The 12,589-nt window shown below is 38.6% G+C and overlaps 1 protein-coding gene across 3 annotated transcripts; it reads left to right on the top strand.

The window, feature by feature from the left end:
* The first annotated feature begins 1,203 nt into the window (after nt 1-1,203).
* Nucleotides 1,204-12,204, top strand: LOC110214630 (uncharacterized). 3 transcript variants are annotated; one of them, XM_078152642.1, is made up of 6 exons: nt 1,204-1,447; nt 1,598-1,833; nt 1,995-2,206; nt 2,562-2,655; nt 4,087-4,213; nt 8,582-12,204. In XM_078152642.1, the coding sequence occupies exons 4-6, from the start codon at nt 2,626-2,628 to the stop codon at nt 10,132-10,134; spliced, it is 1,710 nt and encodes a 569-aa protein (XP_078008768.1). In that variant the 5' UTR covers nt 1,204-1,447; nt 1,598-1,833; nt 1,995-2,206; nt 2,562-2,625; the 3' UTR covers nt 10,135-12,204. The 3 variants fall into 3 exon arrangements, with proteins under 3 accessions (XP_078008768.1, XP_078008767.1, XP_078008769.1); XM_078152641.1 differs by having other exon boundaries at nt 1,598-1,902; XM_078152643.1 differs by lacking the exon at nt 1,598-1,833.
* Nucleotides 12,205-12,589: the final 385 nt, after the last annotated feature.

Genomic DNA, 12,589 nt, shown 5'->3' with positions numbered 1-12,589 from the left:
CACAGCTAGTAAGTGTCACATGTCTGAGGTCGGATTTGAACTCAAGTCCTCCTGACGCCAAGGCTGGAGCTCTATCCACTGTGCCACCTAGCTACTCCAATCCCCAGCAGTTCTAACAGTGCCTGGCACATAGTAAGTGCTTAATAGTCATGAAAGGGAAATAGTGGAGATATAAAGTTTAGAGGAGGCACCATTCTTGACCTCAAGAAGCTTACAGTCTGGATGCCCATCAATTGGGGAACAGCTGAATAAGTTTTGATATGATTGTGATGGAATACCCTTGTGCTATAAGAAATGATGAACAAGGGGCAGCTAGGTGGTGCAGTGGATAGAGCAACGGCCCTGGAGTCAGGAGGACCTGAGTTCAAATGTGGCCTCAGACACATAACACTCACTACTTGTGTGACCCAAGGCAAGTCACTTAACCCCGTTGCCTAGCCAAAAAGAAAGAAAGAAAGAAATGGTGAGCAGGTTGATTTTAGGAAAACATGGGAAAGACTTGCATGAAATGAAGGAGAGTGAAACAAGCCGGAACCAAGGAAACGGTTGGTTGTTTACCGTAACAGCCGTATTATTCGAAGAATAACTGTGAATGACTAAGCTATTCTGAGTAATAATGAACATTCAAATCAACTATGGAAAGACTTATGAAGTAAAATGCTATCTACTTCCAGAGGAAAACAACCTGATATATGGAAATATTGTGTGGTTCCATTGATATATCTGTATCACATGTCGGCTTTCTCTAAGGGAAGGGTGGGAGGGAGACAAGGCAGAAGTCAAAATGTAATTTTAAAAAGTAGATCTTTTAAAAGAGGCTGGCAGTGTAGGCAGGTGTGTGTAATAGTCCCTGTCACCCTTATTCTCACACCCACACCAAATTCACTCTTCTTATTGCTCTAATCCTGGAAGCCTCACTAGGAAAACTCTGCCACTATTGTCTGCACCCTTGGTTCAGATTCACGAATACTCGGAAAGACGCACCGTCTCCCATTCCCAATATCCGTGAAATAAACCATAATGTTGGGAAAAGGTTTCGGTTCCTCTGCTTTCTCTTCCCCCTTTTCTGGTAAGCTACATCCTTTAGGCGCTTTCCTCTTCGTTTCCCTTTCCATCCCGAAACCCCCGCCCCCGAGACTGCAATCAATTGTCTGCGTCTGAGCTTTTAGGGACTTCTGGGAACTACATTTCCCAGGAAGCCACGCGGCTTTGGGTACCCTACTGTAGGTTCCCTAGAGACAGACTTTGCATCCCAGACTGGATGGGTTGTGGGGCGTCCGAGTTGACGACGATGATTGGTTGTGGATTTTTTTTTTAAGGGAAGGGGGGGAAAAGCAAGATGGCGACAAGCGAGAAGCATCTCAACCCCTAATTGGGGCACCTCCCACCCCCCCACCTCCAGGGCAGCAGGCCGAAGTGGGGAGATACTTTGTGTGGTCCACATTGGGTGAGAAAGGCTCTCCGGAGAGGAGGGCGCGTGAGGGGGTGGAGGGAGTGAGAGAAGGGAGAAAGGGGTCCAGGTCAAAGAGGAGGCAGCTTTGGGAGGCGAACAATTCCTCCCTGGCAGAAGGCCTGAGCGCTGCTTGTTCTTCTACAGGGAACCTCGCGGGCCCGGGACTGTGGACATGCCTGGCCCTAACCGTGACCCCACCAAGCCTCGGCTGTCACCCTGAGGAGGGAGGCTCCTTCTGCCTCTGTGCAGGGTACTCGGGGTCATTCCACCAGCAACCCCTGCTCACCCACCTCTCCTTTGCTCTAAGGGTTAACACCAACATCTTGCCTTCTTTGTAATTTTAAAGGCAAACAGTTTGGCACAGCACATTTTTGGCCAGGGTGAGCAGCTCAAACCTTCTATTAGGCAGGAAATTTTTCAACAGCTTGTCGCATACTATTATCACAAAGGTATTTTGCCCAGCTTTTATAATAACATAAAGTGTCAGTGTGATCATCTTTGACTGGTCACATCCAAATGAAAGTTTCTTACTTTACAACAGGTACCTAAGGACCTAATTCCATTCCCTTTGCTGTGTTATTCTTAAAACAGCAAATTGAGGTCTCTGGAGCCAGGGGGTGACAAATGTTTAGAAAAGAAAAGGACAATGACCTTTTAGAAGAATCACTCAGCAGACCAGTACACACTGAAGATGATCATAGAATCACTCACTATATTAGAATTGGAAGGCACAAGCTGGAGATTTTACTGCAGGTCAGTATCTATATCCTTGGTTTTGCTTCCTGATTATGTTGAAGATAGAATTTTCACTTGCTTATCCCACTGGTCTGTGGCCAACTGTATGCTGTTGTCTCAGATCTCTTCTTCCTCAGGAGGAAACTGTAGACAGATCATTTAGGTACCACCCTATGCCCTTCAGGTAGCCTTAGTAATGTGGGAACTGGCATTGGAGGTTCCTTCACCCCTCCATCTCCCTCCCCCAATTGCAGCTCCTCCTATAGTGTCTGGTATATTTTGAGTGGAGTAACCTTAATAAGTATGGGTAGAACCTGCATATTGACTAGTAGGAATATAAGCATGTCTCTTAGGTAAATTCTTTCTTCTTCAGCCTTCTCTGCTCTCCAGATTCCTGTTCTTCCTGAAGAGGGGGAGCATCAGAGATCAGGAAATAAATGGCTTCTATCCATGCTGGCGGGTCCCAGGTAATGTATTGTTCATGCTTCCTTCTGAAAGCATACCCTTTCATAGTCTGCTCCCAAGGAATGCTGAAATTAATCTGTCCTTTATGGCCAAAGTTATTACATTTGCTCAGAACTCCATGCTCAGCAAGAGGTTGGGGCATTAGTATTAATTTAATTTCCTTTTTCTTTGTGCCTTTTCTCCTCTCCCTTTCCCATTCTGAAATGAGAGGTAACTTGATGAATAGGAAAAGCTTCAAGGTTTGAGTTAAAGTCTTTCTCTTCCACAAAGTTTGTTCTTAAGAAACTAACATCTGAGTATTGCTTGCTGATAAGGAATCAGGGCTAGGAAAGGATCTAGAAGGAAAACCTTGACCAAATGTCCCTCTGAGTCTGAGGACTCTCCCCTAGCTTGTGCTAGAGAATTTCTCAGCAAACTCTCCCCTTTTAGTCTTTATTTTTGTGGAATTAAGATATATCCAAATAATAAATCAACTGTGAAATGTATATTTTACCCCATGCCATCCAAAAATATTTCCTTTTGCTTACTAATTTTGTGGCCTTCTCTTTGATTCTTTGCCCTTACCTATAAAATGAGGGAGTTGCAGTAGATGACCTTTAAGGTCCCTTCCAACTCTATTTTTAGGGGCTTATGAACTGTGACATTAATTATAATACACCACAACATATGTACAGTAGTACTGCTAAATGATTTGGATACCATTAGGCACAGGGGAGTGACTTTTATTGGTGTCCTTTGAACATAATTGTTTACTTTGTCATGTATAAACATGTATATCACATATGAGATCACAGAGCTAGAAGGAATCTTAAAGGTTATCTAGTCCAGATTCCTTATTTTGCAAATGATGGAAGTGAAGCATGAGGCATTTGCCATATGGGAACTGACTGAATAAACTTTATGTTTTTAGCTTGGAGAAAAGACTTGCAGAAGCATGATTGCTGTTTTTCAGATATTTGAAAGGCAGCATGGCTTAATGAATATCTAGGATCAAACAGATCTTTGGAAGTCACTTAACCTTTAAGCATTCTAGGCAAATCAGTGACTACAACAGTGTAAATGGAAAGGAAAAAGCAAAACTAAAGGCTTTGTAATTATAATAACCATGCTTGGACCCAGAGAAGAGTTAAGAAAATACACCTGCCTGCTTTGCAGAGGTGGGGAACTAAAGACATGGAATACTGCATATACTGTCAGATATGGTTGACGTATTGATTTTGCCAAACTGTTTTGTATTTCTTTTTTTAAAAATTCTTTGTTACAAGGGATGGTGGACTGGGTAGGGGAAGGCATAAATAAATAAATGTGATATAAAAAGATATTAATAAATTTTTTTAAAAGAAGAACTGGCTTAAATAGATTTCCCTCACGTGGTGAGAACCGTCTGTACTGAGTTGGGTAGGGGTTGGGTGGGGTGTCTCCTGTTGTTTCAGGCATCTTTGGTGTTCGAGGATTTAGCTGTCTATTTCTCCAGAGAGGAATGTGTGAGTCTGGACCCTTCTCAGAACCCTCTTTGCTGGGAATGTGTGCCAAAGAATTGCAAGGATCTAATCTCATTTGGTAAGGCCTTCTGTATTGAAGAGTCCTGGTGCATCAGAAATTGCAGGGCAATTTGGGATCTGAACTTTAATAGTTTTGGAAAAGAACATTATTCCCAATCAACTTACAAACCAGTTTCCTGAATAGCATTGAACTCGCCCTCGGTTCTGAAGAGAAAGCAGTTTTTATATACCTTGTTCTATATAGTAAGTTCCCCTGGGATCATGGGACTGTAGTCAGAGGGATTTTTTATTTGTGGTTTGATTTTTTAAAATAAGTTAGTAGAAAACTGAGTACATTACTTGAGAAAAACTTCCAGAGTTGGGTCATCTCTAGGAAAATGGTATAAGAGAATACATAACTTTTTGTCTTGACCTGTGATTTCAATGGTGTAAGGAACTCCTGATGAGAAAACTTCATCCACTAATGCAGATTGTCAATTGTTGTGCAACTTACAGTCTTAGAGAGTAGTTTTGAGATAATTAGAAATTTAGTGACTTGCCCAGGGTCACACAACAAGTATATGACAGAGATGGGATATTATATTAATATATTAAGATGTGAAAACTAGGACCAGTAAAAACTGGGCCTTGACTACAGAAGCTTCTTCAGTTTGGGATATTATGTGTTATCATTTTGGGTTGATATTCACCATGAGGGTTCTATGCCTCTCTGTCCTACAGGTGTTCTTGTTTCCAAATGTTCTTGACCAAGTACCCAGAGATATTTATGGTGTTCCATTCCACATTGGGAGAGGCTTTGCCTTTATTGTTATTCTTTGTTTTTATTGTTACTTCTTACAATATTACTTTCCTGGACCATCTTTTAAAAAGATCCAGACATTTTGAATGTTTATTTGTGGGAAGTTTGTTTTTGTTCCCCAGCTACTTCAAGCCTATAAACATCATAGGAACTGGTTACCTAAGCCAACTCTCAAGTGAATACCTTGGCAAAACAAAAATTCTTTTGTAATATGAATAATAAGCCTATGATGTATCTTTTTTAAAAAATAAATTTGGGTTTTTTAAATAGAGTTTTCTTAAAGTGAGGGAATATCTATAGGTATTTATTTAATATTACTACATTGCATCTTACTCAAAATGTCTTCAAGTTACAAATACTATTATTTGTGATGTCTAAAACACAAAGCAATAAAAACATGAAGCAATGGCAATGAATTTAATTCATTTCATATTTATTAAATATCTACTGTTTGCAATGGAAAATAAAAAAGAAATATATGACAAGTTTCTTTTAGTTTTGTTATGAAGACTCAAAAAAAAAGTCAGTATAGAACAAAGTACTAAATAGAATGCAACCAAGTGCTAAAATGTATTAATTAGATAGTAAGTGCAATTGATATCATAAAAAGAAGAGATCAGTAGAATTATTAAAGCAGGTTTCATTGAGGAAGTGATGCAAACAGGCACCAAAAAGTTGAATTTGGATAGCTGGAATAGTTAGGGCAATAAAATGATCCAGTGCATGAATATGAGATCATGGCCATGATCATGGCATTTGGGGAGGTAGGCATTAAGAAGGTGGGTCTGATTGGATTAAAGAATATTCACTGGGGAATAGTGATTGGGAAGTAAAAAAAAAGCCAGATTACAAGTAGCTATAAATGTTAGGATGAGTTAGGACCCAATATATTAAACAATGGAAAGTTATTGAATGTTTTTTGAATTTGACAATAACATGAATATCATTATTTTAGAAAGATTTGTGCTGTGGATATTGGATTGGAGGGACAGAAATTAGAAGAGGCATACCAGATAAGAGGAAGTTGTAATCCAAATATGAGGTGATGAGATCTTGGACCTGGTAATGGGACCAGAAAGATTCAGATTTTGAAGAATCACAGGGGCTTGACAGTTAATATAAAAAATGAAAGTAATTGGTATGATGAGCGTGGGTCATTGATTGTACAATTAGCTGAAATGGGAAAATGAAATGAAATGAAATGAAGAGGGAAGCAATGGATTCTGTATAGTATATTAGATAAATTGAGTCTGAGGTAGCTGGGGCATCCAAGTCAATGTTATCTAGTAGACACTTGGAAATATGATGCTTTTGTCAAAGGATAGACTAGGATTTGGGGAGTCGTTTAGCATTCAAGTGAGAATTGAAACTGTGAGAAAGAATTGACCAGGAAGTGAAAAGAGAAAAAAGGCTGAGGAAGGAGCTTTTGGGAAACACCAAGAATTAAGGGATGAGATGAGGACAGAGAGACTGGTAGCATGGTATAAATAAAAGAGCACTGTTCTTGAGGTCAGCAGATCTGGGTTGAAGTCCTAGCTCTGTCATTTATTTGCTGTGTGATTGTATGCAAGTCATTTCATCACCACCATCCTTGACTTTAGTTTCCTCATCTGTAAAATGAAAGGAATGGAAATAGAAAGAGGATAGTGTAGTATCCGAGAAACTAAGGGAGAAGAGAGTTTTAAGGAAGAATGGATGGCCAGTAGTGTTGAAAGTAACAGAGAACTCAGCAAGAGAAAAGGGGTGATTGTCTAAAAGTGGTCATAGTCACCTACAAAAGGGCTGATTCAATAGAATGAAAACTTTTTTTTTAAATGTCATTGGTTGAGGGAAGGAATAGATAATGAAGAAAAGGGAGTGATGGAGTTAGTCCAGTTTTTCAAGAAGTTTAGTTTTATTTGGAGGGAAAGAAAAACCTATACATGTTTGAAAGTAAAATAAAAAGTGTTAATGAAGAGGGGAAACTGACAATATTGGAGAAGGGGGAAAGCATGAGAGAAAAGTCCCTTAAGAAAAGGAGAAGGCTGATAGCTGAAGCATAGATAGGAGCAGAAGGGAGAGTTGGCTCTAGAAAAGATGACAGACAGTTCTTCCTCTGAGACTAGAGGGAAAGATAAAAATAAAATATTGAGAACAAAGAGTTGTTTTAGTGCTATTGAATGAGGGAAAATTAGTTAAGACAAATATTCTATACCCTCCAGTTAAACTTTCCCGGGAAACTTTTGTAAGACAGATCCCATTCAATTACTTTACTAGTTTTTATATCCAGAGGGTTAGGTGAGATATGTAGTGGTGGGACCATTTCTAGCTTAATTAGACTAAAATCAATTTTATTTGTATCTGCCAGGGCTTGGAATTGAGTAACGAAATACGAATAAAAGAATGGTTATGTAACGGTAAAGGGATAGTGGAAAGTATCCAGTGGGTCTTGGGGTCTTGATTGTATCAGGTAGGGTCTAATGGTGGAGGGTATTACATACTTTATATAGTACTTTGGTTCTTCTTTAATTATTCAGAATTCATCATTTCATTGGTAATCTTTCTAATAAAGCAGGTCACAACCCTGAATAGATATTACTTAAGGGGCAAAAAGTTCATTGCCATCTAGTGATAGACCTTGGCTGAAAGAGGAGGAAAAAGAGAATCATCATCCTATCAAAGTTCTACCATCTCCCTCATCAATTTCTTATCTAAAATGATTAATCATTGCAAGTAATTTATTGGTTTGAGCTGGGGATTTATTTAAAAATAATTTTAGGAACTAGGGAGCTGGTAGAGTTTTACCTGGAGAATTTAACCTGAAGTCCTTAATATATTTAGCTCTATAAGAGGGCAACGTTATAAGTATGAGGAATCCCTAGCACTATGAACCCATCCTTCACTATCTTTCTCTTATTAAGGGGACTCAGAGACATTATGAGTTCATCCAATGCACAGTACACTTGCCCAGGTGTTTTGAAAATCTTACAGATATCATAGAATTATAGATTTAGAGTTAGGAGCAACCTTAGAATCTATTAAGCCCAACTCCCTCATTTTGCAGATGAGGAGCCTGAGGCACCACTGTGCACAAGGTCAAACACCAAGAAAGTGTCTGAGGTGGGGTTTGAACCCAGTCTTCCAGACTTCAAGTCAAGCACCCTATTATCCTGCTGTGTCAAGCTGTGTATTTACATATCCTTCCAGAGATGATGACTCTTAACTACTTACCCTCCCACCCTCATTGGGGTTTTTCATGTTCCCAGAAGATTGCTAATGAAACCTGGTAACTATGACCCTCTCTTAGAAATAAATCCACAAACCAGTGATCCCATGAATAACAGTTCACGTTTACATAATGTTAATAGTTTATCTTAAAAAAAATTATAAGTGCCCGCCATTTCCCTTGGGCGGATGAGAAGGAATGGGCCTCTTTCTCTTTTCTTGTTTGAGAGCACTAAATCCCAGTCCTAACTGGATGACTTTGCAGCTGGAAGAACTTAATCTTTCCCAAATACTGTTCTCTAATGCTGCCCCAGTATAGTCAGGATTCAATATAATTAGAACTCACTTGCAGATTTTTTTGTCTCCACATCAGACATCACATAGGGAGAGGATGGTGTTTGGATTCTCTCTTTGTGTCAGCAGGAGACAACAATGAAAAGGAAGAGGAAAATTTTCAACAAGAAAATCCAGAAAATGGGGAAGTAGAAGCGGTGCCTTCGGAATGGTACAAAAGAGACACTTCCCTGCATCCTAGATTGGGGAGGGAGTGTGAAAACGAACCAAGATTCCCTGATCAGAAAAGGGTAGGTATGTCCCTACCTCAAGAAAAGAGATTTATAAGTCTTTTGATTACAATTGAAAATTCCACTCAGTTTGAAGAACTTTCCCACTTTGTAGGAAGTAGAATCTCTTGTCTCCAAGAACAGGCAGCACCAACATCCTTTAAATGTCTCCTGTGTGATAAAGCCTTTATCAAAAGATCATACCTTATTTCACACCAGAGAAGCCACACGAGAACGAAACCCTATAAATGCACTGTCTGTGAGAAAAACTTCAATAAGAAGTCAAATCTCAGGGCTCATGAGAGAGTCCATACAGGGGAAAAGCCGTATAAATGTGATGCTTGTGGGAAAAACTTTGCTCAGAGATCCAACCTTGTTGCACATGAGAGAATACATAAGAAATCCCAAACATATGAATGTGCTAATTGGGGGGAAAACTTCAGTCGAAGAACACATCTCATCCAGCACGAGACCATCCACCTAGTAGACAATACTAATAAATGTGATAAATGTGGAAAAAGCTTCATTTGTAAATCAAAATTTATACAGCATCAGAGAACCCATACAGGGGAAAGACCCTACGAGTGTTCAACATGTGATAAAAGATTTAGTCAGAAATCAGATGTTTTAATTCACCAGATAATTCATACTGGAGAGAAACCTCATAAATGTACTGAGTGTGGCAAAAGTTTCACTCAGAAAACAAATCTTGCTAGGCATAAGAAAACGCATATAGGACAGAAACCCTATACATGCATTGACTGTGGGAAAAGTTTTGGTATGCTTTCACATCTTATTACACATCAAAAAATCCACACAGGAGAGAAACCACATAAATGTAATCAGTGTGGCAAAAAATTCATTTGGAACTCAGATCTGATACACCATCAGAAAATTCATACGGAAGAAAAACCTTATAAATGTCTCATATGTAAGAAAAGATTCACTAAGAATTCAAATCTTGCTGCCCATCATAAAATTCATACAGGAGAGAGGGCCCATAAATGTAACAATTGTGAAAAGAGCTTCAGTCGGAGCTCACATCTACTAACGCACCAGAGGATCCATACTGGAGAAAAACCTTATAAATGTCTCATGTGTGAGAAGAAGTTCAACTGCAGTTCAAACCTCATAACTCATCAAAGAATACATACAGGAGAAAAACCATATAAATGCACAATGTGTGAGAAAAGTTTTAGTCGCAGCTCAGATCTTGTTAATCATGAGAGAACCCATACAGGAATAAAACCATTTAAGTGTGCTATATGTAAGAAAAGTTTCAGTCGAAGTTCTCACTTGGTAACTCACCAGAGAATCCACACAGGAGAGAAACCCTTCAAATGTGTAAAGTGTGGGAAATGTTTCAGTGATAAATCGTACTTCAGTTACCATCAAAAAATCCACCTGCATTAGGACTGAAGAAGTGAAGACTGTGTTCTTTTAGTTGGCAGAAGTTACTGAGATGAATGGAACTAACCAGTAACTCAGCAAATGAGATTAGGATCTGAAGACTGAATGGTTTGGGAAATGTAAAGATGAAGTTTAATGTTCAGTTGTATAAACAAATATTTTTCATTTGTATTGGTGTTAGTTAAAAGATGAATTGTTCAAGGTTAATGACACCAGCCTGAAGAGAAAAGATGCAACTGCCTTTCATTATTAATTCCCACAAAGTTGTTTTATTCCTCTCCCTTTAATGCCATTGTGTTTCTTATGGTTGTGTTGTGGGATGTGTAAGGCAAAGAAGCATTGGGATTGAATGAATAAAGAATAAGTTTCTTAAATTGGCTGAGAATACCAGTTTAGTTGGAAATAGATAGAACCTTGGTGAACAAGATTAGAATTTGAAGACTGAGTGCCTCGGGCAGTGGAAAAATAAAACTTAAAGTTCAGATTTATGAATAAATTTTATATTTGTGTTGGCTGGTCAAAACATCAGATGGATTTTTCAAGGTAAATGATATTATCTTGGTGGAAAGTGAAGGGGCTAAGTTTTGTCATTGTCCCCCACAACTAAAATTGTTCCATTGTCCTTTGAAAACAATTTTGTTTCTTCAGGTTACATTCTGAAGTGGTGAACATGTCATTCTCTAGCCTACTTAACTCCAATTCAGTAATATCATTATTTGGTGAGAGTTCCATTTTTCAAATATTTACAAACTATCATTCTGCTGCCCTAATCAAAAACTAAGTGGGATACATGATTATAAAGTAATGTAACTCATTTCTTTTTTAAACAATCAGGCCACAACTTTGAGGTTTCAATGAGTGTTGGAACTTGCAAAGTAGTTCCCCCTTGGAAGCTACAAACATATTTCATTGATGCTGCTATTGTTCGAGGCATATGTGGAACTCCTCTTTGGAGACTGGATTTAGAGCCCCTCACATACTACTTTTAATATTGCAATCATCCTTTGAATGCGGATTTGTTTTTTTGAAACAGTCAAAATTTATTCTGAGCCAAGAATCATGTGACCTGATTCTTGGGTTTAAAAAACAAAGTCTGACTAAGAAGTAATAAGACTAACTTTCTGTGTGTGTGCTTTGAATGGAGTTCCCAAAGAGGATTTGCTAAAGTGTTTTGAGCAGCGTCATTGGAATAAGGATATGGCTTCTCAAAGGCACTGCTGTGAAGACAACCTTCCTGTTAGGGGATCAGAGAAGCAGTATGACATAGTGGAAGAAACCCTGGAGTCAGAATAATTAGGGTTTGAGCCCTGGTTCAGCCACTTACAAGTTGTCTGTGGGCAAGTAACCTCACCCTCTGGGCTCTGATTTCTCCTCACTGTGAAATGGGGCTAATACCTTACAGCCACCTTACAGGGCAGTTGCAAGGAAACAGATTTGTAAACTATTAAGTACTCGAGGGGGGTTATTTTGACGAGTAGAAGTTGTACAGTCTTTCCTAAATTAGCCTTCTTATTTAGGAGTCACACTCCTTTTTCAGTTTCTTTGGTCTTTTTTTTCATAAATGAATCCCTTCAGCTCCTTATCACTGTTATGACTTCTCTTTTTCCCCGTTCTTTTGTTTTATGAGAAAGGAGCACCTCAGAAGTCTCTGCTTTGAAAGGTCTTGTCTTGAAGAGCAGTCAATAGAGAAGCAAAGGAATATAGCCACTTCTGGATTAATTACATGGGGATTGTCCTTAGTTCCAAATTATACAGATATTTTTGTTCAGATGCAATTGAATAGTTCCCTCTATATGGTGGTGTCTGCTCCTCAAAAATCTCATGTAAAGTTAGATTACTTTAACTGTGCTAGTGGAGTTTTGCCATTCAAAGAAAGGCTCTGTGTGTGTGTGTGTGTGTGTGTGTGTGTGTGTGTGTGTGTGTATTAATGTGAATGATCCTCCTCCTCAATCCCTGTCATTTAACTTTTTTAAAAAATAAATCTAAACATCTGTATATTGGATTTACTTAAAGGTATACTTGTATTGTGTACTCTTCATCACTACTCTTCTTAATGAAATTCTTTTTTTTAATTAACATGACAGGTGCTTTAGTCAGCCGATGGTCCTCAGGTTATTCACTCACGGACCCCTTTTTCGCAGAACAAAAGGACTAGCATCTACCAGAATGCCTTGTACACAGGATAACTGTTTTATTCTGTTTGAATATCAACTCCATCTACTCCTGCTTGCCACAGCAAAAGAAACAAAACTATTTTGATCCCATTCACGGTAATTTAGTAAATGATAAATCTGTTTTCAAAACATTTGTGTCCTTGGTTGAATCACTTAAACCTCTCTGGGCTTTAGGATCTTCATCTGTTACAACCATAATGAGAATAATGGTTTATATATATAAAATGCCTTATAAAGGCATTTCATATAAGGCAAAATGCCTTGTACTTTCTATATAATAGTCT

Source organism: Phascolarctos cinereus, unplaced genomic scaffold, assembly GCF_003287225.1.
Source record: "Phascolarctos cinereus isolate Bilbo 61053 unplaced genomic scaffold, phaCin_HiC Scaffold_4;HRSCAF=312, whole genome shotgun sequence".
Lineage (NCBI taxonomy): Eukaryota > Metazoa > Chordata > Mammalia > Diprotodontia > Phascolarctidae > Phascolarctos > Phascolarctos cinereus.
The sequence above is the reverse complement of the archived record's forward strand: the minus strand, read 5'-3'. Positions and strand labels throughout refer to the sequence as shown.

What these genes read in the sequence shown, in the direction of transcription:
- LOC110214630 (XM_078152643.1), top strand. Translation starts at nt 2,626, where the DNA reads ATGGCTTCTATCCATGCTGGCGGGTCCCAG. An exon ending in TCCATGCTGGCGGGTCCCAG is followed by an intron (nt 2,656 to 4,086) that starts GTAATGTATTGT and finishes CTGTTGTTTCAG; the next exon opens with GCATCTTTGGTGTTCGAGGA. An exon ending in CAAGGATCTAATCTCATTTG is followed by an intron (nt 4,214 to 8,581) that starts GTAAGGCCTTCT and finishes TTGTGTCAGCAG; the next exon opens with GAGACAACAATGAAAAGGAA.